Raw genomic sequence first — 26488 nt, 5'->3', positions numbered from 1 at the left:
AGTATTTTTATGACCGTTTGGGGGCAATATGGTAAATATTTGGCCAAGAAAAAGTTAGTCACGTAAGCCCCAACGGCTAGTTTTCTAGACCGGAGAGGTCGACCGAGGTACGACGGTCTCCCGTCCTTATCGGGCGCTCTTTTTTATTTTCAAATTTAAAACTGTCGCAGTCGACCGGGGTTGTCACGGTCGCCCGCCGAGGGCTTCCTGTTTATTTTAAATCTTCATTCAAAACCTATCCGCGGTCGACCGAGCCAGTTACGGTTGACCGCCAAGACCTTCCTGGATTGCTCCCAAAAATTCAAGAGCATATCCGCGGTCGACCGGGGTTGCCTCGGTCAACCGGCCCGCTTTTGAAAAGTGATTGCTGGGATTCCAGCAATCCTTCCGCGGTCGCCCGAGGGACCCCGGTCGACCGGCACTGTCTTAAAAACTTACTTTTGCAATTAAAAGCTTAGGGTCTTGGGCCAAGGTCTTTGGTCTTTTGTCCTATATTTTCAAACATGTTTATAAGATTGTCAAAAAGTATTTTGAAGAGTTTTGAAAATATAAATCCATGCAAATGACTTCATGTCAAGAGGACTCTATTACACACTACATGAACCTTGAGTCTTCTTGTGTCTTCTAGGCACATGCATGAGATGTTCACTTGGAAGAGTCTTCTATCTTGCTTTTGTGCATGTGATTTTCTTGAGTCATCAATGCTTGTAGGATGACCACTAAGGCTTGACTTGCTCCAAGTTGAGCTCTTCTTCTCTTTGCTTCTAGTGATAACTTCAATGATTCATGTCTTGATCATAACACTAGAGCAACCATTAGTAATTTACCATCAATTGGGGTTTGTTGATTATCAAAATATGAATGGGTTGCACCCTTGGGCTTACACAGTGGCTAGTGGAGCAGAGGCGGAGGTGACTCACATTGGTACTGCGAACTTAGTCATTTCTTCAATTAAAATATTAACTCTGAAAAATGTTAGAGTAGTTCTTGCTATTCAAAAGAACTTAATTTCCATTAGTCTTTTAGACAATGCTGGCATGTGTTCATCTTTTTGGGTGGTAAAGTAAATTTAAGCATTAATTCTTATTGTTTTGGCTATGCATTCTTGATCAATGGTATGTATAGATTGAGTTTAGCAAATGATACAATTAGTCAAGTTAGTTAAACTGTACTTGATCCTAAGTTGTTACACAATGGATCGGGACATGTGAACTATAGAAAACTAGTCCAACTTGCTAAAACTTATAATATACCTTTAGATACATCGATTAAATTTGACAGATGTTGAGTGCCTGCACAAACCAAGATATCTAGAAAACATTTTCATTCGGTTTCTAGAAGCACAACTTCTTGAGCTAATACATTCTGACCTCTGTGATTTTAAAAGTTTTACTACTAGAGGTGGTTGGAAGTATTTAATCACTTTTATAGACGATTTTTCTAGATATTGTCATATTTATCTCATAAAATCAAAAGATGATGCTTTTGATAAATTTAAAATTTTTAAGAATCGTGTTGAAAATCAATTGAACTTGAAAATTAAGAGATTTAGCAGTGATAGAGGAGGAGAACACATTCTGACAGAGCTCAAGGAATTATGTGCCTCTCAGGGCATAATACCTGAAACTACTGCTCAATACTCTTCTCAATCTAATGGCATAGCTGAACATAAGAACGGGATGTTAACTGAAATGTTAAACTCTATGTTATTGACAGCTGGCATGCCTGCTAGCTATTGGGGAGAAGAAGTTTTAATTGCAGATCACATCCTGAATAGAGTACCAAACTCTAAGTTGACCTCTACTCCTTACGAGTTATGGCATAAACATCATTGTAGATATAGCACTCTTAAGACTTGAGGTTGTATTGCTTATGTGAGAATACAAGACCCTCGGAGACCTAAGGTAGGACCTAGAACCGACACTTGTGTTTATCTAGGTGGTGCAGAAGATAGTGTTACTGATTGGTTTTTGGATCTATCTACCAATATGGTTATAGAATCTAGAGATGCAGTATTCTTTGAGAATAAATTTCTCAGAAATCATGGTTTGACCATATCAGGCGATACTTAGATGGTTATAGAATCGCATGTAGAGTATGAACAGAATATTTTTGACACCCATCCTACTATGATTTCTAAATCAGAACCTTTAAGAGTTTCTACAATAGATAGAGTACTCAAGAATTTTGGTGAGAACTTTGTGACCTACCATTTAGAAAATGATCCATCATCCTATAAGGAAGCGATGAGATCTAGGGACTCTTTGTTATGGGCGGAAGCCATTGATGATGAAATGAGCTATCTGTTACAAAATCAAACTTGGTAGCTAGTCGATTTGCCAAATAGGGCTAAGACTGTGGGCTGTAAATGGATTTTAAAGAAGAAACTTAATCCAGACGGATCCATAGCTCGGGATAAAGCACGTTTAGTAGCTAAGAGCTATACACAAGTAAGTATGATAGACTACTTTGATGTTTACTCACTGGTCTATCATTTGTCTACGATAAGAATTCTTCTTACTATGGCATCTATTGAGCAGTATGTTGTGCATCAAATGGACGTAAAGACGGCTTTCCTTAATGGAGACCTCACAGAGGAAATCTACATGAACCAACCTGAAGGGTTTGTCATGGAAACAAATCTAGGTATGGTCTTAAACAAGCTCCTAAAATGTGGTATCAGAAATTCATCAAGGTAGTAAAGAGCTTGGATTTTCAGACCAGTTACTCAGATAAATGCCTTTACTTTCGTTCTGTGTCAAATAAGGTTGCGATTATTTGCTTGTATGCAGACGACATGTTGATTCTTGGTTCCGAACTCTCTGTAGTGAGTGACGTGAAATCAATGATGGTTAAAGAATTCGACATGAAAGATCTTGGTGTGGTAAACACCATTCTTGGTATGAAAGTAAGTTTCGATAGGCAAGGGATCACTCTTAGCCAAGCTCATTATATTGAGAAACTACTTTCTACATGGAGATACAGTGAGTGTAAACCGATTGAGACACCATTTGATTATACCTAAAAGCTGAGACCTAATGAAGGAGTTAGCATGAATCAGTTGGATTATTCTAAACTGATTGGTAGTCTCATGTATGCGATGAGTTGTACTAGACCAGACATAGCCTTTACAGTTGGCATGCTGCGTCGTTTGATTAGTAATCCTGGCCATGAGCATTGGGATGCCCTTATGAGGCTGATGAGATACCTTAAGGGTACTCAAGGTTATGCCTTATGTTATAATGGCCATCCTCCTATCCTGAAAGGATATTCTGATGCATCATGGGGCTCACAATTAGGAGATAGTAAATCTACAGTGGTTATGTATTTACACTGGGTGGAGCCGTTGTTGTATGGAAGTTAAAGAGACAGACTTATATTGCTCTGTCATCTATGGAATCAGAACTTTATGCTCTAGCTTCTGCAAGCTATGAAGCAGAGTAGATAAGGAATTTGATCATGGACATTCCATTGACCCGTTTAAAGATTAACTCTTTAAGTTTGTTATGTGATAATCAAGCTACAATTACGATTGTGAAAAACTCACTCTTTAATGATAAGAGGAGACATGTCGGGCTGAAACATGCCACGCTAAATTATCTTATAGAACAAGGTATTATCACTTTGGTTGATGTGAGATCGAAGGATAATATGGCCGATGCTTTTACAAAGGGACAAAACAAAGATCGAATACTCAAAACTGTGGGGGAGATGGGGTTAAAGACTGTAAACATGTGTTAACCTACATCTATGTTATTTTGAATTTTTTGAATCTCCCTTTCTTGGCCAAGATAAGCACTTGATATGTTTCAATGATGTTTACAGTTGTCTTTATGTCATTCCACATTTGATGACATGTCCTTCTTGGGAAGGTTGTTTCATTCCAAACTTGATGATACAACTTAACTCAATTTGGATATGATGGCTATAACATTCCAAATGGAAACATGAAATGGTTCTTTGTAAAAGAAACTATTTAGGTCTTGTTCTTGTATTGAAACTTGACAATGATGCTTATTGATATTTGTTTGCCATTATGAAATTATACTAAGTTCTTTTGGAAGAACTAGATACTTTAGTACACAAATGATTGGATTCATTTTTATGAAATTATAGAGCTTGTCTCGATTTGGTTTTTGATGAAGATGAGTTACTTGATGAGTGAATTCTTATAGAGCAGTGGGGACTATTATATTCTTTTCAGTTGAATAAATAGTTCACTTACATATAAAACTGCATTTGTTTGAGTTTAGATTATTTCTAAAACTCTTGTTTATTATTAAAAGTATTCTTGTTTTCAGTTGAATTACAGATATTTTTTGATATGGTGATATGGATGATTCAATATTTTGTTTGGACATCACATTATCTATCTATTGGATTGTGCTATATGTATGACAGAGGAGGAGACTGTTGGGTATATAATATAACACATATATGTTCTAATATAAGCCCAATAAGATAATGGACCGGTATAGTGGGCCTACATGCGCTAGAGTCCATTAACCAGTCATTAACCCTAGTATATTTCTATATATAGGGGCTGGAGGCAACAAACTTGGTATTCCAAACTAGATACCTTGGGTGTAATGCTTCAATCAACCTCTTGCTTGATCTAACATTTCTTACCCTAATTCAATGGGGGTTTTGATACCTTTTTACCCTAATTTAATGGGGTTTTTTTTTATGCTTGTGTTTCATGATCCAGTAATTTTAATGCCCTTTTTTTAGTTTGCAGATCCAAAAAACAACTTCAAAATTTTTTTAGCGGGCTTTACCAAATCCAATAAACCATTTTAATAGGGTTTTTCAATGCTTGTGTTTAATGATCATATCTGAATTGCAATCTAGAACTCTCCACTGCCACCGGTGAGGAGCAAAACCAAAAAAGGCATAGAGGTTCACTTTGGCCTGAAATTCTTCCAGAGCAAACAGTATTAAACAAATTCCTATGATGGGTGTGCACCAAATCATAAAAAAGAAAAATCCAGGAAACTAAATTCTTGAAAAAAGTTTATGAGAAAATTATACTTTCCGTAATTTTGTTTTCCAAATATCCAAACATGCCCTAAACCTAACTCCCTTTTTGTAGAAATGAAGAAATATGAAAGGACGAAATAAATGAGAGGAAACACATGATTCTTTAGCTTTGCAATGCTTCAAACTCTACATTTTTTATCCATGACGTGACTCCGTTTGATAATCATCTTACAAGGAAGAAATAAGCTTGGAAGGAAAATAGCATAAGCCTAATCTCCTGCAAAAGTCTTAAGACCAGTAAAGTGGGTATTTCTGTCCTCAAAATATTAACCCAAGTTAGTTTGAGTTATCATGTCATGTTAAAGTGATGGACCGTCATCAGATGGGGTCTACCTTGTACACATTGAAAAGTCAAGGGGTGTAGCTGATGTCTTTGGAGCTATAGGGTCATAGTTAAATGTGCCAGGAAGTTCGACGGGGCGGGGAGGGGGGAGGGTGTGGGTGTGGGTGTGGGTGTGGGTGTGTGTGTGTAACTGTATTTTTCCCTAATTCAGCTGTTCCATGTCCACCGAATCATCAACAACCAATTACGGAAGTTTGATAATGAGAGGAGTGGCAATGTCAAATGCCAATGTCAAAACAAGAAGTGCTCGGATGTCATCTTCCTTTCCCCAAACCACGAGTTCTAAAATTGTGGAGTAGCTTTGACATGGAAAGGTATGGGTGAGAAGAACAAGATAAATTTAGGTAAGGTCGAATTATTCTATACTTTGTCTGATAGCAGCACTCTCCCCTTTAATCCTCATCCATTGGGTTTTCCATCAAACCCAAATGATATGATTATGGCTTTCTTGAATCAGCAAGCTTGCCTCACCACTTTTTCCTTCCTCTCATCCCATCCACACCCTCATCCCCTCCACCATCCCAACAACCCGCCTTCAATCCGTTTCATTCGCTCGCCTTATCTCTTTCCACGCCTCACCAGATCCAACCGCTTTTCTCCTCCGAAATCAGCATCCCTTGTTGGATCCTCCGTATCCAGTGAGGGAAATGGCAGTACAAATGTTAGCACTGGTTTACTACAGAGATTACGAAATGGCTTTGTTCTCCTCGGCTCCCTTTTGCCTGGTGGAAGCTGGTGGAGACTTCCCCATCATTTTGTCAAAGAAGAAGAAGAAGGGAATACAAGGAAGGCCGTGACTGTTCCGTTTGCCCTAAGACGAATGTGGGAGCTTGTTGCTAATGATAGATGGGTTATTTTCGCCGCATTCGCTTCCCTGACTCTTGCAGCGGTATATATCTTCTTTAACCCTTGTGTCTGGTTCTTTCTCGATTGTTCTTTCTTTCCTATCTTATTCGTTACAGTTTGCAATTTTTTAGAAACTGGCATTATACAAGTTTGACATTAATCTTGATGTCGATTGAGAATTGGAGACAGATTTTGGTTCGAAGACTGTGATAGACTGTTGTAACTGTGATTGAGTTCCTGAGAGGGCATTAATTCTAATTGAAATTTTAGTGTAAATGTGTTATATGTGGTATCATTTCATCTTGGGAATAATTCAACCAAGAACCACCAAACATAGAAGAAAAAATTCACAGGCCAGCTAGTAATGCCTTGCCTTCTTCCTCATTGGAGTCCAACCTTCCAATGGGGCTCAAAAACTCCCATAAGCTCCCATAAGGATATTCTGTGTTAGACCACACCTGTGATTGTCAACAGCAAACCCAAACCCCACTTGATGTTCATTATTACCACAACTATCCAAGAGTGATGAAAATTCCAGATCTGGAGTTTTAGGGTTCTGAACTTCTGATCTATATTTGGGTCACAATCTACCCCATAAAGGGATTGTTAACCAGTTGAAAGATTCAAGACAAGTTCCTTTTATCATTGAAAAAAAAGATTCAAGATGAGGAAGATGTGAAAGAGAAGCAGACGAAATAAACTTGTACAATGATGGTCCCACTAATCCTCTTACACATCTTATGTCTACTATTTGTATGTCCTGGGATATTGCTTTGAATTGCAAGTCTTTTCATTGGAAACAATTTTGAAGATGGCTACAGACATATCTTGCATTTTATAATTTGGAAATGTGAAAATGAGAATATACATATTAAGTTTTTGCGTAGTTTGACCTTTGACTAACATTCTCAATGAGTATTTCCTTTTTCTTTGGCCTTCTAAATTGTATTCAGTTTTTGCAGCTATCGGAGATCTCTATACCACATTTTTTGGCAGCCTCTATTTTCTCTGCACAGAGTGGTGAAACCATAGTGTTTCATAGAAATACGAGGATCTTGGTTTTGCTGTGTTTTGCTTCTGGGATATGCAGGTGAAAATCTTATATGGTCAAAGTTCCTCTCTTTAGTAAGCTACAAGTGTTTCAAATACACTTTCTTCATCTCATATTTTGTAGCAATCCAAAATCAAGATATAAGTCATCATTTTCTCTACTTGTATAGAATCCGTTCCAGGTTGTATATCTCAAAAGGGCACTGGAGTCATTTTCTTTTGATCCGACATATCTTCCTACATAATAGCCTCTCATAGAATCACATACAGTTGCTATTATTGAAAATTATCCAATCTTCCACGCTTCAACATTTTCACCAAAACATCTAAGTTTCAGTCCAAGACAAAATTTTCTTTAATCTTTCCCTGGTATGTGGTAAAAGAAACCAAAATTATTTTTACTTCTGTCAGAAATTTTATAGTATTCTGTTCTTCAATATTTTTCCATTGAACTTTGTAAGAACCTGTGTCATACTGAAATTGCTATCAAATTACTGCAGGATATGTCGAAGATCTTCCAGCTTATGTTGACAATCAAATGCCATTTTTTTTCCTTCACCAAAATAATTTGCCCTTTCACTGTGAACTGAAAAAAACTAAATGGATAAATAATATTCCATTTGAAGAATCACAGAATTCTCCTCACTCATCACTCAATTCATTGGCATATGAGCTGTAAATCAAATTGCAATAAAATCTCTATCTTTTAATGGTTAAAGTGGGAAAAGATAATACGTTAACCAATTTTATACCCGCAAAATACCACATCAGTGGAGAGTAAGACAGTAAAATAAAGTAAAACAAGCCAGATATATAATAATACTCCCCCTCAAACTTGGCCGAGGGGTATACTGAATATCTAACTTCTCCCATAATGTTGCATGACAAGCCTCAGGAAGACTAGAGATATCAGCAAGCTGTCCAAATGAAAATGCTGTTTCTGAAATGATTTTAAAAAATCTCTTTAATTGAAGCCATGAACTGTAGAACCTATTGATTGACCACTGATCATTTTTGTTGAATAAGTGATTCTTGACAGTGTTCAAAAAGAAGACAATTTATTTCGCACTTTTGTTCCGATGGTCTATGAGTTTGATGGATGAGTCTTAGATCTTATCTCTTTGATATTTCTGTACATGTCCAATGGGAAAATCTTGAACTAAGTTTAAATAATAAGAATCCATTTGCTCCCATTATATTCCCTTCTTGTGCATATATCCTGTGTACTTATTAAATATAACTGCCTGCAGGATTTAGACTATCAATGTTATGTTTATTTGTTAAGCAACATCTGTTGGTACTTGAGATATCATGACAGTGGTTCTGACTGCATACCCTGTTTGTGTGCCGTTCAGTGGTTTACGGGGTTGCTGCTTTGGCATTGCAAATATGATCCTGGTGTGGCCCTCCACCCTTTTGATTTTTTTTTCCGTTACCTTTTTAATCATTCTTTGCAAGTTGTCAGCATAGAATAGACTGTGTTGCGTAATTGATATTTCTTTCAACCTTTTCAGGTTAAACGTATGAGGGAAATGTTATATTCAGCTCTTCTCTTTCAGGTTTATCCATGTATAAAAAAAAGTTATCTTTTAACTTATTTTTTAACCATTAAACTTTCGTGCAATCTATTTCTATCTTGATTTATTGTTGTGAATATATATCTTTGGTATCATCTTATGCAGGATATATCCTTCTTCGACACAGAAACTGTTGGTGACTTGACGAGTAGGCTTGGTTCAGATTGTCAGCAAGTATCTCGTGTTATTGGAAATGATCTTAACTTGATTGCACGAAATATCCTTCAGGTGGCATTTCTCTCCAAATTATTTTGTTTTTTGTCCAAAGCTTTCATCCACACGGGGCTGTAACTTTCGTCAGCCGTTTTCAGGGGACAGGTGCATTGATTTACTTGCTTACCTTATCCTGGCCTCTTGCACTGTCTACGTTGGTGATATGCTCTGCCTTGTCCACAATCATGTTCTTTTATGGCCAGTAAGATTACCTTATGCATATTTGATATGCCTACCCTTTTGCAAGTCTTAAATTTCATCCTTGTACAACATATTATCACTAATTACTATGAGGTGATCTGATTGTAGTTCGTTTTCCATTTACTTTGGACAAATTTGCGTAAAACCATTTTTATGAGTTCCTACATGACAAGTGAACTTATGAATTGTTTGCCTTAGGTTGTCATTAGTGATTTGAATTAAGCCCTTAAGCCACTTATGGAATTCTCCACTAAACATTTATGTAGATGTTTCGTCGCAATCTTATAGACCTGTCGAAATGATCTAGTTTAGATAGGCCCCATATGGTTATGGCTTTTTTTTTTTTTTTGAAACTTGTTGCAAACCTGATTCTTTACCATGGGTACCTTCCCTGTTTGATTTTCCCATAGAAAGGCATTGCATGTCAGGATATAAGTTGTTAGTAGCTTAGGTTCAATAGAGATAATTTGGAATTCTACCAATATGCATTAACTGTTCCACATGGACTTCAGGAAATTCACATAGAAACATTTTGTAACTCCCCCAAAGAAAACCTAATTCAATTTCTAAGTCAAAACAACTTTATATACTTATTACTTGTTCCTTAGATAATTAAAGAACCTCTTTTCTAGACTTAAAACTATAGAATTTCCCGGAACAAGTCTTGCTGCCGAACAACCATATTCAATATGGCAACATGGGACTTAAAAGGTTTCCCAAACACATTCCTCTGTTGTCAACTCTTGATTCCAAACTAATCTTAGCCTTTAAACTCAACTAATAAAACCTTCCCTAGATCTAATTGGACTCTTTAAACTAAAATTAGAAATTAAAATAATCGAACTGATGCTCTTTGCAACTTTTTGTTGCTGATCTAATCACTGAACTTTGAGCCACCTTTTGGGGCCCAAAATGGTTATATCTTTCAAAAGCAATGGAAATAGTAGTCTCAGGCTTCAAATATATCTTTGGCAAGGTTTTTTTTTTTTGGTTTGTTTTTTTGAATGGCATCTCTGGCAAGGTTTTAAATTTCAGTTTCGGTTTCGGTTTCGGTTTTGGTAGGCACGAATATTGAAACATTTCGGTTTCGGTGGAAATCTTGTAAAATCACGGAAATGTATGGAAGCATATGCAAATGATGAAATTTTTTAACCTTTTAAAAAACATATGCAAATGATGAAATTTTAAGATGAAAATTTGTAAAATGCTAGAATAAGCACAAATACATACTCATAAGCTATCACATAAGTAAGAAATCCATCCATAATGGCTTAATCACATCGAACACCTAGTGACATGCGTTGTCGCACATGTCTAGAACAGTAAAGTCAATAAAGAAGTACAACGTAATGAAGTATAAGAGAGTACAATGACCCGTCTCCCATCTAAGGATCCCAACTTTATGTCAGTACCACATAGAGTTACGAGGTATTATTGGTCCCATGCCGATCTGACATCCTATGCATAAATTTACTGTGCAGTTCAATGATGTTGCCTACTAAATATCATTCTGTACATTGATGAAATGAAATGCAAATAGTAACATCTTTTTATTTTTTTCGTTCCGATCATTTCAGTTGAATTTTGGAAAGTTCGGTTGAATTTTGAAAATTTTAGTCAAATTTCAGGAATTTCGGTCAAAATTTCAGGGAAATTATGATGTAAAAGGAAATCATGTAGATTTCGTTTCGGTGGGGATGGAAATGGAAATATTGTGGTCATTTTAGGGAAATTTAAAACCATGATCTTTGGAAGTAGGTTGCTTGATGGAAATTCAAGCAGAAAGTTGCCAACTCTAGAAGATCTATATATCCAGTTGCTCAACTAGGATTTTGCACTACATCAGTTCCTTCTAGTTGGAGTGAACTCAATGTCAAGTTTAATTCCTTGAATTCTTTTATCTTCGTTTTATCTAGCTTCAAAAACAATTTTTGTGAAAATCCATTCCACTAAATTAGATAGTTTGAATAGAGTTCCACTCCATTTTTCACCGATTTTCTATTAAGACCTTTAACACTTTTCGCTCATGGATCTTAATTCTTAATCAAAGGCAGGACCTCGTTCTCAATGCTCACACAATCTTCATCAAAATTCATACTCTTAAAAGATCCTTCAGATCTTCATAAAGAATTGAACTTTTCATGGAATAGAATTTTTTTCCCGTCCCATCCTATATTGGATATTTCTTGAACCAATGTGAGCTCTTTAACACTGTCAAGATGAATTTTGTGAAACTCTTCCATAATACTCTATTCATCTGAGTCAAAAGATTGGACAATTTCGCAATCAATAGTTTTCAGCTCCACATTTCGTGAATGAAAATGGCCACTTTACGATTGTTTCATGACTAGTATTACCGGGGTCACTACCTCTCTATTGACCCATGATCTGGATCACATGACCCAAAACATGATTCATTTGTGACCTGGATTGAACAAATGGTGATCGGTCGCATGGCCCCAAACATGGTTCGTTTGCAACCTGGACCACTGAAAATGACGACCTGCAAAAGAGAGAGAGATGCATGTCAACATATGTTGAGAGAGAGAGAGAGAGAGAGAGAGAGAGAGAGAGAGAGAGAGAGAGAGAGAGAGAGAGAGAGAGAGAGAGAGCATACCTTAAATGGAAGAGCTGCTTTCGCCTTTTGAGAGAGAGATCAACAGTGGCTTTCCCCTCTAATTACTCAGTTTACAATTTACATGCGGATATCATGATTCCTCTAATGTCTTATGTTCTTGAAATTTTGGCATTTTCTTTATTGTTCAAGATCACCAAACTTGTCGATTGATTATGATTTCTTATTCTTTCCTCATAAAGTTCACTTCATTTGACATTTTTTCACTATTTTCCAATCCCCATAACCTTGATGGTTTTGGATTTTGAGAATCGATTTTAATTCCAAATCACACACACACAGAGAGAGAGAGAGAGAGAGAGAAAGAGAGAGAGAGAGAGAGAGAGAGTACCAGAGCAACCCAAACTAGCACTCCAAATCAAACTGCAGCCCCAAATAGCAAACCAAGTAAGCCTACTCTCATCGTACCGGGTACCGGGCTACCATCGTATCCCGTACCTGTTCCCGTACCACATTCCAAGTAACATTGTTCATGACCACGGGCTTAAAAAACATCACCGCAATCAACAGCTTGAAAATTTCTCGCATAACACCCTCTTTTTGCGAATTATCACAAGAAGTATAGATGTGAAATGGTTTCATAGTTCTTTGGCACGATTGTTGTCATTGCACTCTAGAAACCATGCATGCTTCATCGTTCAATCTCATGCAAAAAAATAAAATAAAAACCATGCATGCTTCAATCTCATGTGATTTGCACAAATTGTAACTTGATATCCCTCATCTCTTCGTACCTACATGCTTCAGAACTTGAAATGCCCTCAGCAACTGGTCTAGGCTTGGCCTAGCCTTGTTTATGTGGGTGCTTCTTAAGGAATCAAATTTCGGTATCCACACAAGTCAACAACTGTTAGCTGAAATCGATACATGTTGATGGGAGTTTAAAACCTTGTCGATTATATAGGGGTAATGTGATTCTTTTACCCACTCGTGTAAAATATCCTTTCTATATGCAAAATGCAAATGAGAATTTACATTTCAATTCGACGTTACACTGCCATTTTGAAAGATGTGCAATCTGCAATATCTTGTTTATCTCTACAACTTTAAAAAATGATATTGGGACTGCATGGGGCAAATTTATTGAAGGATATGCAGTTTTATTTGTGTTTGCAACTACCATCTATTATAGCATTATTTACCATATCATTTTCTTGTATGTCTTTAGTCTATTGGTTGAATGCATTGAAATTTTTAACATGACCCCTGATTTATTGGATAGGTACCAGAAGAGAGCAGCAAAGTTAACCCAAGAATTCAGTGCTTCTGCCAATGAAGTAACACTGGGTTTCACATTATGTTGTAGTTTTTCATACGAAAATGGTGTCTTATGGATGAATTCTAGATTATGATGGATTTGTTCTTTCTTATAAATTCAGGTTGCTCAAGAGTCATTTTCATTGATGAAGACCATCCGAGTTTATGGAACGGAGAAGCAAGAACTTAAAAGGCAATGATTGCTACTGCTTGAACCTTTTGGTAGATAAATTACAAAAAACACATAAACAAGCAAGCATGTGTTTATATACATATATGTTTTTACTTGTGTCTCCATCTCTCCATGTACCTTCCTGTGTGTGTATATATATATATATATATATATATATATATATATATATATATATATATGAGAAAAGTGTAGCTACACACTCGTGTAGCTAACTTAGCTACACTGCCGGCTTAAAATACAGTGGGCCCCACATTGTTTGGGTGATGCAAACCATTCATTTGATGGGCCTTCACATAGATAGGGTGTGCCCAAAAAATCAGCTCCATAGGATCATCCCAATCCTACGATTTGTGGAGGCAAAAATGGACGTGTAAAAACCTTCACAAATCTGTCCATTTTTGCCTCCACAGTTTGTAGGGTTGGGATGATCCTTTGGAACTGATCTTTTGGGCACACCCTATCAATGTGAGGGCCTATCAAATGAATGGTTTGGATCACCCAAACAATGTGGGCCCACTGTATTTTAAGCCGGCGGTGTAGCTAAGTTAGCTACACGAGTGTGTAGCTTCACTTTCGTCATATATATATATATATATATATATATATATATATATATATATATATATATATATATATATATATATATATATATATATATATGCTACCTTCACTCCCTTGTTTGATAATGGCATCCTCACTTTATTAAACACTTTTTTATTTATTTTTGTTAGTACCTTTTTTAGGAATTTAAAACCATTACAGCTAGCTAGAGAAGTGTAAAGAGAGGAGTGCACTTATTAAAGGAAAAGGAATTTGGGTATCATTGCCTAGACACACACACACGGCCCTATATATAGGGATTGCCTTGGCAATTTCGTAAAAAGCCATTTGCGGCTCACTTTTGTAGGAAAGAGCAGCTACCTCAGATGATTTAAATGAATTAGACAATGTCTGCTACGAGGTAACTGTGCTCTCTTCAAAAAGTGAGCCGCGAAATGACTTTCGTGGGAAACAATCCCCCCCCCCCCCCCCCCCCCCCACACACACACACACATATATATATATATATATATATATATATTAGGAAATGGTTTGTGAGCAGCTTCTCAGATAAGCTTATCTGAGCAAGAGCTCACAAACACATGTGGCCCCACATTTTTTTTTTTTTTGGGGTGGGGGGGCAAAGCATTCATTTGGAAGCCCCTTCCATGGATAAGTGTACCAAAAATCAGATCAATAGGATCATTCTAACCCAATCAAAGGTGGGGGGGAAATGGACAGACACTGTTTCTGCCCATTTTTTCCCTCCACAAATGGCAGGGTTAGGATGATCCTATAGAGCTGATTTTTGGGACACACCTTATCCATGGAAGGGCCTTCCAAATGAATGCTTTGGATTCCCCAAAAAATGTCCCCCCCCCCACCCACACACACATGGTTCTGCTCAGATAAGCTTATCTGAGCAACTGCTCACAAACCATTTCCTCTCTCTCTCTCTCTCTCTCTACACACACACACACACACACACACAAATGGATTTCCTAGGGACCATTGCAGAAGGCATTTCACGGACCAGCTGTTGCATGCAAGAGCAGCCACATCAGATGAATTAAATGAATAAGACAAAATCTGTTGAAAAGTGAGCCTATGTGTCTGCTCTCTCATGCAACAACCGGTCAGTGAAATGCCTTCTGCGATGTTCCCTAGCAAACATTATATATATATATGAAAAGGAGCTCCCTGCACATTAGTGGCTTTTAAAGCCACCTATTGGTTCATATGGCGTGTCCACTTTGCGGGATCCACAAAAAGCGACCAATCGGTGGCTTTAAAAGCCACTAATGCGCGGGGAGCTCCCTGCGTAGGAACACTTTTCTCTCTCTCTATCTCTCTCTCTCTCTCTCTCTATATATATATATATATATATATATATATATATATATATATATATATATATATGAGGAAAAAGAGTGTGCGGTCGACCGCACCAAGCTTAGGTGCGGTCGAGGGCCCCAAACTCATGTGGGCCCACTTTGTTAGGATGATCCAAAGCTTTCATTTGAAAGGCCCTTACATAGATGGGGTATGTACAAAAAATCAGCTCCATAGGATCATCCTAACCCATCCAAAAGTGGAGGGCAAAATTGACAGACACCGTTTGCCACAAATATGCCCATTTTTGCCCTCCACTTTTGGAGGGGTTAGGATGATCCAATGGACCTGATTTTTTGTACACGCCCTATCTATGATGGGGCCTTGCAAATGAACGGTTTTGATCAGCACAAAAAATGTGGGACCCATGTGTTTGGGCCCTCGACCGCACCTAAGCTTAGGTGCGGTCGACAGCACAATCTTATTCCTTTATATATATATATATATATATGAGAAAACGGTTCCTACACACATGTGTAGATAAGTTATCTACACACTAGCTTAAAATACAGTGGGGGCCACATTATTTGGGTGATCAAAACCATTTATTTTTAAGGCCCTCACATAGATAGGGTGTCCACAAAAAATCAGATCCATAGGATCATCCTAACCATTCGAACTGTGGAGGCAAAAAATGGACTAATTTGTGAAGGTTTAAAGACATCCATTTTACCTCCACAAATCGTAGGGTTGGGATGATCCTATGGATCTGCTCTTTTGTAGACACCCTATCTATGTGAGGGTCTTTAAAATGGATGGCTTGGATCACCCAAACAATGTGGGCCCCCACTGTATTTTAAGCTAGTGTGTAGAGAACTCTCTACACATATGTGTAGGAACTGTTTTCTCTCTCTCTCTCTCTCTCTCTCTCTCTCTATATATATATATATATATATATATGAGAAAACAGTTTCTACACACTAGTGTAGATAAGTTATCTACACACTAGCTTAAAATACAATGGGGGCCCACATTGTTTGGGTGATCCAAAACATTCATTTGATGGGCCCTCACATAGATAGTGTGTGCCCAAAAAATCATCTTCATAGAATCATCCTAACCCTTTGAACCGTGGAGGCAAAAAATGGACACATTTGTGAAGGTTTATACACGTTCATTTTACCTCCACAAATCGTAGGGTTGGGATGATCCTATGGAGCTGATTTTTTGTGGACACCCTATCTATGTGAGGCGGCCAATCAAATGAATGGTTTGGATCACCCAAACAATATGCCGTCCACTGTATTTTAATCTAGTGTGTAGATAACTTATCTACACTTGTGTGTAGAAACCGTTTTCTACACACACACACACACACACACACACAAACACACACACATGGGAAAAGTGTTTCTAGTTGATTGACTAGATAACTTATCCGGTCCATCGACCAGAAACAGAGTGGGGCCTCACGTTGTTTGGGTGATGCAAACCATTCATTTAATGGGCCCTGACATAGATAAGGTGTGCCCAAAAAATCAGCTCCATAGGATCATCCTAACCCTTCGATTTGTGGAGGTTAAAATATAGCCATATATATATATATATATAGAGAGAGAGAGAGAGAGAGAGAGAGAGAGAGAGAGAGAGACTTACGGGATCTGGATACTATACTCATGAGTGTAATTAGACCCAACTCCATTATAGTACATGTGCAACCCACCACTAGATGGAGTCCACCATGGATGGTCCATGACCCAAGAATGTCAGCAATTGGTAAGATGACATGTGTCTGATGAAGGGCGTTGATATCAATGGCTTACAACTATTAGCCATTGATTGGATGCGTAGGTTCTCACTAGTCACTAATTGATGGGATGTTTAGTTTGTGACCAAGTGGTGCAAGTTAGGCACAAACATGCACCACGTGGCTGGGATAAAAATCTGACCTTATCGAACTCTGGGTGGGCTATTATATGTAGGGGATTTGCTCGGGACCATCGTAGAAGGCATTTTGCAGCCGGCTGTTGCATGAGAGAGCCGCCACATCAACTGGAAGTTCCAACTAATAAGAATCCTAGCGAACCGAAAAAAGGATACAGGCCCAACAAAATTTACTTGTTTTTCGAGACCCCATTATAAGTTCTATCCGTACACGGCTCGATAGATAATTTGATAAGCCAATGATTTTTTTTTTTCGTGTTTCAGAATACGGTTAAGATGGTTTGGACATATCCAACGTAGGCTTTGGATGCTCCAGTGAGAAGAGGTGACTCGTGCCAAGTTGATGGAGTAAAAAGAGGTAGGGGCAGACTGAAAACAACTTGGGTAGAAACAGTGAGGAAAGCCTTGATAGCTAGGAACATAACAGAGAACGTGACCTTGGATAGGATAGGATAGAATGGAAGAAAATTATCCACGCAGACGAACCCAACTAGAGTCAGGATTGGAGCAAGGTAGATTCCTTCCACCTTTGTCATGAAATTTTTCTAAAGGATTCATTTAGCCGACCCCAACTAGTTTGGGACAAAGGCTTTGTTGAGTTGAGTTGAGTTTTCAGAATACGGTTAACCAACATGTTAACTAATCGATTACGATAAATTGGATCGGATTTTGCGGTTTTTTCTTCTACAGTACCTTTTTCTTCAGAGGACGGCGAGTTTATTGAAGATGTGTATCAGTTCAGAAGCATGGTAGGGAGTCTACTGTATATAACCATCACACGACCCGACATTGCCTATGTTGTTGGAGTCGTAAGTCAATTCACGCAGAAGCCAAGAACGATACATCTAGATGCTGCATACAGAATCCTCAGATATCTTAAGGGTTCACCTGGAAAAGGTCTTCTTTTCCCATCTTCCAGTTCCCTTCAGATGACAGGAGACTCCGATGCAGATTGGGCAGGAGATGCGCTCGACAGGGAATCCATCACTGGAAATAGATTGTATTGTCATTGGAGACAGCTCTATATCGTGGAAGATCAAGCGGCAACAGCTTGAAAGTTATTGATCAAGGAAGGGCGAAATCCAGTTCTTTCGCTAAGTATAGGGCGATGCCCGCTACAGCTGGGAATCTTGTGTGGGCAAAGACTTTGTTGGAGGAAATGGAAAGTCTTGTTCGAAATTCTTAGTCATTCATTTAGTTAGTTAATGTGAGGTTCTGCGGCAGATCGAACTCCCTTTCAACCGGGGGATCTGACCATCCTTCTTTTTCAGACAGCTGGACCGACTCATTCATGGACTGACTCCGACTGATTATTGGACTGGATCAATTTTCTATTCTATTCATAACTATAAGTTGAAGGGTCAGAATTTCGTTTCTAGGAATCCAACTCGGTTATTGATAGAGTGAATAGATCTTTCATTTCTATACCAGTCACAGTACGGTGAAGATCACTACTGCTCACACTTGATTCCCCCCTGACTCGAATGGCTCCCGGAACGGCCTAAAGAGAAATGTACGAAACAAAGGGGCTCCCTTTTCAATAGATTTTGTCTTATTCATTTAATTCATATGGTGGGGCTGCTCTCTCATCCAACAGCCTGCCCGCAAAATGCCTTCTGCGATGGTCTCTAGCAAATCCCTCTCTCTCTCTCTCTCTCTATATATATATATATATATATATATATATATATATATATATATGAATTTGTAAATATTTGTCAAGGTGTGCGGAATTCGTAATATCCACAAAAAATTACTAAGGAAAAGTAGTTTTTTCGTAATTGTCATATTTCGATACCTCTTCTTTGTAGCTTTTGTCCGTAATTGTCATATACAGGTACCCATTGTCCGTAATTTCCCTCCAAAACTTTACTACGTAATGATTATTATTGCTAGCTTTTGGGTACTTATTATTGCTAGCCACCTTTCAAGAAATAGTATTTTCGTGCAGTTTTTCACCATGTCTAATAAGACAAATCTCTGAACACATACAATTGCAAAGGATGGGAGAGACGTAGCCTTTGGAGAAGGTGGCTAGCAAATCATGATTTGCTTTTTCAAATAATTCCGAAAGATTGAAATTATGTGGCTTTAATGAGGGCCTTTGTTAAAAAGCATAAAGGAGGGGGTAGGATTGAAAATATGTGGGTTGAATGGGTGCCTTTGTTAAAAAAAAGTCAAAAAAAGTGATGTGTAATTCTCATAGAATTTCGAGAATTATTTGAATTTCTCTCAAAATTCTATGAGAATTACACATCACTTTTTTTTGACTTTTTTTTAACAAAGGCACCCATTCAACCCACATATTTTCAATCCTACCCCCTCCTTTATGCTTTTTAACAAAGGCACCCATTAAAGCCACATAATTTCAATCCTACCCCCCTCTTTTATGCTTTTGTAATAAAAAAAGTGGACAAAGTCAACATAGTGATGTTTTTTCTTTGCAAAATTACGGATTAGGTACATATGTTACATAATTCGACGGATTTTGTGAAGATATTACATAATACTATGGATTCAGGACGCCTTTCAAAATATTGACGAATTCCGGGCACCTTAAGAGGAACAACATATTGTGGAAACCTTTTATAGATTGGAGGGCTAGGATCAGCCTATGGAAATGATTTTACGGGCACAACCTATTTATGTTGTGTTCCATCACATGGACGGTTTGGATCAACCTATGATGTGGTCCGTACAGTTCTTTGTCGGCCCGTGCATCGCACGGGGTTTTTTACTAGTGTGTGTGTGTATAGACACACACACACACACACACACACACACACACATAACGATTTTAACAAACTTGTATAGTTGTATGAATCTATTCTGCTATGGTAGACAGATACATACAATGGTTGAAGCGGATAGCTCATATAAGCTTACGCCAAAGCTTCGCGTATGGATTTTGGAATCTGAGCTTCAACACCCTTTATCATTCTACCCAGGTTTGTTTTTACCTTAAATTTTTTCTGTGCATATAAGGCTTACACTGTTATTTGGAGAACTTTCTTTCTCGTAATATATGTATTGATTATTTTGGTAAAATTCGTTAAAAGATTAATAGAATAGTGTAGTAAATTGACATATCATCCTTTTTTTGTGTTTAACATAAAGGGAGATTGAATTTGTGATAAGTCTTTATCCATTTCTTTTTCTTCTATAGAAATCTTTTATATCTGTCATATGAAATGCTTCAAGCATGTTTGTTTGAACTATTTTTTATTGGTCAGTTTTTACAATTATACCTTGATAATTCTCTGTAAAAGTGCATCGTCATGGTGAGTTACATGAGAAAGTGCATATGATGATGCCTCTTGGATTCAGTTTTGCAACTAGTGAAGGATAAGTATGGTTTGAGAAGTTAAAGAAAGTCCTTTATAAGTTGAAAGTCTCCACGACCTTGATTTGAAAAGTTTCATCGTGCTCTCAAGGGAGTCGGATACGTCCAAAGCCAAGCTGATGACACACTATTTATCAAGCGCAGACTTGATAAATTCATAGCATATATGTGAATGACATAGGAGTCACTTGCGATGGCATTGAAGAAGTGCAAAAATTATAAGGGTATTTGGAAAAAAATTAAGAAGGATCTGGGTGTTTTGAAGTACCTTTTTAAACTCAAGGTAGCTCAATCACCCATGTTACATGGATTCTTCTAAATGGGCGTGGAGCTCGTGTCGGACATGTCACAGATTCCACTACTTTAGGATTCTTTGAGACACTTCTAGATCTCTTTTATCTTCTTTTTTTCCTGAATACCACACTAGCACAATTTTAATATTAACACATGTTTTGAGTTTTATCCGTTCTAATAGTATGTTTCTTAAATGGAAATAAAATATTATGTCTATTTAACCTATTAAATTTTTTAATATATTACTCGTTATTATTATTTTATTATGTAAAAAATAAAACTTGAGAATTGATTAAAATATTTTGGTGAATCCACGAATCCTTCTTTCTGAGGTTTGGCGAATCCGACACTCGATACCCGTATCGGATTCCGACACCCGTATCCGTACGGATGCAACATAGTCGATCTTGAAGAGGGATCTTTATTGCTCAGATGAAGTATATCCTTGATCTATTGGGAATGACAGGCATGCTTTGATCGAAGGGGATCATTGAGGATCACCATCCTCCCATTCTTCTTCCACCTCCCTTCACACCTCAAAACCCTAACCTAACTTCCCACTCCATCACCACCCACCATCTTCTACATCCACAATCCTAGCCCTAACCTAACCAACTCCCACCACCTCCCATCACCACTCGAGACCCCCCCGCCCCCCGACAACCCGCCTGGGTTTCCCAACCCCCGTACCTCACCCAGACCCTACCTGGGTTTGTCCCACGCCCCAAACCCTGCCGTAATACCCCCCTCCACCTTCCCCGAGCCCCCAACCCTGCCGTAACACCCTCCTCCACCTTCCTCGACACCCCACCCCCACCGTAACACCCTACGCCCCCTTCCCCGACGCTCCAACCCTGCCGTAACACCCACCCTCTCCTTCCCCCTCCTTTCCAGACCCCTCGCCCCCTCTGTAACCCCATTACCCCCCTCACAGACCTCCTCTCTTTCTTTACTCTCCTTATTTTCATTTTCCCACTCCTTTTTTAGTCTCCTCTTTTCTTTTCTTTCTACTTCAAAGTCTCCTTTTTTTAGTCCCTTCTCCTTTTTCCATATTATGGTCTAAATATCCTTTTGTGCCACTCCACCTCTTTGCGGCCCCGATTTTTTCTTCTGTGACCTTCCATGTCTCAATTTCTCTCTTCTCTTATATCGGAGCCGCGCTCTCTCTCTTGGGCCCATTGAGTAGTCCTTCGTCCCTCTTGCTATCGAACCATTTGTGGGGTTCTCTATCTTTCTCTCTGTATGGATTCTCCCGGTTTGAGGATCTCTCTCTTGGACAAGACTACTAGTCCTGTTCTTCCACCCCTTATGGCTTCTTCCTCTAATTGTTCTTCCTCGGGGGATGGTTCATTCCCTCCGATGACTACTGTTACATTAGATGGGCCCAATTATGTCAATTGGAAGGTCGCTGTCGAAACCTACCTCATTGCTCGACGCCGGATCTATGTCATCCGTCGGGCTCCTCCTCCCACTGATTCCTCCTATGAGAAGTGGGAGGAAGATGATGCTCTTGTTCGCACTCTCTTATGCCAGAGCATGACCTCTCAGATTTCTGGCAATATGATGCATCTTCCGACCGCCAAGCATATTTGGGATGAGACTGCCGTTGTCTTCTCTGGGGTTGGCGATCTTGCTCGTATTTGTTCCACCTATTCCCAATGGATGCATCTCCAGCGGGGTGACGCCCCTCTTTCTGGGTACTTTAGCCAGTTTGTCTCTCACTGTCAGCAGTTGGATGTTCTCATGCCTTTCACGACAGACTTAGCTGTTACTGCCCAGCAGTGGGACCAGCTCCGTGTCGTTCACTTCCTTGAGACGCTGGGTCCTGAGTTCCTCCCTCTCCGGCAGCAGATCGTTGGCTCTGGGACTATGCCCTTCCTCCTGGAGGTCTACTTACGAGCTCAGCAATGTATCGTTGGTTCTTCTCTGCCTCCTTCTTTTGATGGTTCTGCGACGACAGCTTATAGCGCTGGTGACCGTGGTTTCCGAGGGGGTGGCACCTTTGGACGAGGTCGTGGACATGACTTTGGTCGTGGCTCTGACTGCGATTTCGCTGGTGGACGGGGTCCTAGTGGTTGTCCTCGCCCTTACTATTCTCACTGCCGTTGGGAGGGACACACTTTCGAGACATGCTATGTTCTACATCCTGAGCGTCTTTCGCCGTCTGCTCCGCATTTTGGCCGCTCAGCACATCTCTCTGCCACAAACCCATCCGAGTCAGTGCCTTCTTCATCTTCAGAGCCGAGTTATGCCGCGCCTCCTGATGGTTTCTTTCTTTCCCGGGTTGACTACGATGAGTTCCAGAGCCTCTGGCTGACCAGTCACCCTCTGAGTGCCTGCTTTGCTCAGCCAGGTAGCTCTCCTACTTCTCTTCTCACTCGTTCGAGCTCCTGGATCATTGATCGAATCATACTACACGTATCTCCTCATCCCTTCACCTTTTTCGTCCTCTATCGTCTCAGTTTATTACCCTTGTTGATGAGAGTACTACTCCCATCTCTGGTATTGGTACTACCTCTCCCTGTCCTGGTATTACCCTATCGTCTGTGCTATGTGTTCCTAAATCCCCTTTTAGTTTACTTTCAGTTAGTCAGATTACTAAATATCTCAATTGCTCTGTCTCATTTTATCCATCTTATTGTGTTTTTCAGGATCTTTCGACTGGGAAGACGATTGGCTTGGGTAGAGTGGTGGATGGACTCTATCATCTAAACTGTGGTCCTTCTCCCGCACTTTTGCACATTTCTGTCGACTCCTATCAGTGGCACTGCCGTCTTGGCCATTCTTGTCTTGACTGTTTACGACGCACTCCTATTATGTCCTCTCCTATTCAGTCTTTTACGTGCGAGGCCTGTGAACTTGGAAAACACCACCGTGTGTCATTTTCATCTAGGCTTGTTAGTAGGGCCTCGCACTTTTTGATATAGTGCACTCTGATGTATGGGGTCCCTCGAGAACTACCTCTATTTTTTGCTATAGATATTTTGTTGTCTTTATTGATGATTTTTCTCGCATGACTTGGGTTTATTTGCTTCGAGATAGATCTGAGGTTTTCTCTACCTTTCGCACCTTTCATGCCAAAATTACCAATAAGTTCAGTTGTACTCTAAAATGCTTGCGCACAGATAACGTTAATGAATATTTCTCCAAATCCAATGGTTTTCAGGATCTTTCCACTCATGGTATTGTCCATCAATTTTCCTGTGCTCACACCTCCCAACAGAATGGTGTAGCAGAAAGAAAGATGCGATCTTTACTTGATGGAGCCCGTACTCTTCTTATTCAGATGCGGGTTCCCAAATCTTATTGGGGTGATGCTATCCTCGCCAGATCTATAAGCGCCGTCCGAAGTCTGGAGCCTATCCTCCTCAGCCCGCGCCATTACTCTCTTAGCCGGAGATCATGTCATCCTCCTCTCAAGTACCTCTTCCCTCCCCTCCTACTGTTACTCCAGATTCTCTCATTGCTTCGCGTACTCACTCTCATTGTCCTGCTCATCCCATTTCCTCTGTTATTTCCTATGATACTCTCACCCCTCTGTTTCGAGGTTTTGTATCATCCTTGTCTTCTGTTTCTTTGCTGTAGTCTTTGTCAGCTGCGACTGGTTGCTAAAGGTTACACTTTTGGCGTTGACTATAATGAGACCTTCTCTCCTGTTGCCAAGATACCTTCCGTTCGGGTTCTTATCTCAATTGTCGTGAATCACGGTTGGCATCTGCATCAATTAGATGTCAAGAATGCCTTTCTACATGGTGACCTTACTAAGGAAGTGTATATGGAGCAACCCCCTGGGTATGTTGCTCAGGGGGAGATGTCGTCCCCAGTATGTCGGTTGAGGAAATCTATATATGGCCTCAAGCAGTCCCCTAGAGCTTGGTTTGGCCAATTTAGTGATGCTATCATGCGCTTTGGCATGAAGCAATGTGTTGTGGATCACTCCGTCTTCAGTTACCACTCCGTTGTAGGTTGTGTACAATTGATAGTATATGTTGATGACATTATTCTTACAGGCAGTGATTCAGTGGGGATACAAAAGCTGAAGACGACCTTGTAGAAGGAATTTCTTAGGTATTTTCTTGGTATTGAGTTTGCCTATTCCACTAGAGGCATCTCCCTCTCCCAGAGGAAATATGTTCTGGACCTTCTTGAGGAGACATCCCATCTCGGAGTGAAACCTGCTTCTGTTCCCATGGACCCAAATGGGAAACTTCTTCCAGAAGAAGGAGATTTATTAGAAGACCCTGACAGATACAGGAGGCTAGTTGGCAAGCTCATATATCTTACAGTCACTCGTCCAGATATATCATTTGTTGTTGGTGTCGTTAGCCAACAAATGAGCTCTCCTCGTACTTCACACTGGGCAACAGTGATTCACATTCTTCGCTACTTGAAAGGAGCGCCAGGTAAAGGCCTCCTATTCAAGAAACAAGGGCATATCAGGGTGGAAGGCTTCTGTGATGCAGATTAGGCAGGATCTCCTGCAGACAGGCGTTCTACCACTGGATTTTGTAAATTTGTGGGAGGCAATTTGGTGTCGTGGAAGAGTAAGAAACAAGACATAGTTTCCAAGTCCAGTGCCGAATCAGAGTACAGAGCCATGTCCCACACTAGTGGAGAGCTTCTTTGGTTGCGTTCTCTTCTATCAGATATTGGTTTTCCTTCATCCTCTCTAGCTCGGCTTTATTGTGATAATAAAGCTGCAATTTATATAGCCACCAATCCTGTCTTTCATGAGAGAACCAAGCACATAGAGGTTGACTGCACTTCATTCGCCAGAGAATACATAGAGTCGAGATTCATGTTTCCTTCACTCGATCTTTGGATCAGCTTGCAGATGTTTTCACTAAGCCCTTAAGTGATGCTAAATTGAATGACAATTGTAACAAGCTTGGAATGTATAATATATACATTCCAGCTTGAGGGGGAGTGTTAGAAGTTGGTGTATTAAGCCTTAAGGGCATAGTAGTCATTTTGTATGTTTCTCATTTCTATAAATACATTAGTGAGGGGGAGCTCCCACTCACAACTCTTTTCTCCAATCTTCTCCTTTTCTTCATCCCTCAACAAGAAGTTTAGTGCACGAGTTGAGGCTTATTGTTCTAGGATCGATGAGCTTATATTGTGATAAGGCTGCAATTTGCATTGCTCACAATCCAATTCAACACGATAGGATGTGTTGTATGTATTTGTTGGTAGACACACCACAATGCTAGACACGTTACACTCATTAAGGGTACTTTGTTCATTGTATCACACACACACACACACACACACACACACACACACATATATATATATATATATATATATATATATATATATTTCTCGTGTGGAGAGAACACTAACTCTCTCTCACGCCATTCTCCATCTCTTCTCTTCTCTATCTCATCATCATGTAAGAACTTATCATGGTATCAAAGCTTATGGTAGTGAGAGTCAATGATCCTGAAGACGCGACGAGACGAGACGCGAAACGAGACGCCCCACTCCTACCATCCGGAGATGCAATGAGACGAGACGAGACGAATCCCTTCTCCATTTTTTTAGAGCACAAGGTTCAAGAGCAAGCTTTTTCCTCCTTGAAGAAATCGCATCACAGAACCCCAACCCTATATCATCCCTCCATACTATTGTTGTCCCTCCTTCCATACCTTAACCTTAACTTTTCCTCAACCATATA

General features: G+C 39.4%; 1 protein-coding gene across 5 annotated transcripts in view; it reads left to right on the top strand.

The window, feature by feature from the left end:
- The first annotated feature begins 5501 nt into the window (after window positions 1-5501).
- The window catches only part of LOC143859580 (ABC transporter B family member 26, chloroplastic-like), a 56497-nt gene continuing 35510 nt past the window's right edge, over window positions 5502-26488 (top strand). For 2 of the 5 annotated variants that reach the window (XM_077370235.1, XM_077370233.1), the window contains exons 1-9: window positions 5502-6272; window positions 7192-7319; window positions 8635-8677; window positions 8794-8838; window positions 8962-9084; window positions 9168-9271; window positions 13128-13182; window positions 13285-13355; window positions 20013-20119. In XM_077370235.1, coding sequence (XP_077226350.1) covers window positions 5700-6272; window positions 7192-7319; window positions 8635-8677; window positions 8794-8838; window positions 8962-9084; window positions 9168-9271; window positions 13128-13182; window positions 13285-13355; window positions 20013-20119 — 1249 coding nt within the window. In that variant the 5' untranslated portion in view covers window positions 5502-5699. The remainder of the gene's footprint in view (window positions 6273-7191; window positions 7320-8634; window positions 8678-8793; window positions 8839-8961; window positions 9085-9167; window positions 9272-13127; window positions 13183-13284; window positions 13356-20012; window positions 20120-26488) is intronic. The other 3 variants (XM_077370236.1, XM_077370231.1, XM_077370232.1) reach the window with 2 other exon arrangements.

Source organism: Tasmannia lanceolata, unplaced genomic scaffold (genome assembly GCF_043159265.1).
Source record: "Tasmannia lanceolata isolate RefF3 unplaced genomic scaffold, GAP_Taslan_0.1 ptg000034l, whole genome shotgun sequence".
Lineage (NCBI taxonomy): Eukaryota > Viridiplantae > Streptophyta > Magnoliopsida > Canellales > Winteraceae > Tasmannia > Tasmannia lanceolata.
This window is presented reverse-complemented; position numbering and strand designations above follow the sequence as displayed.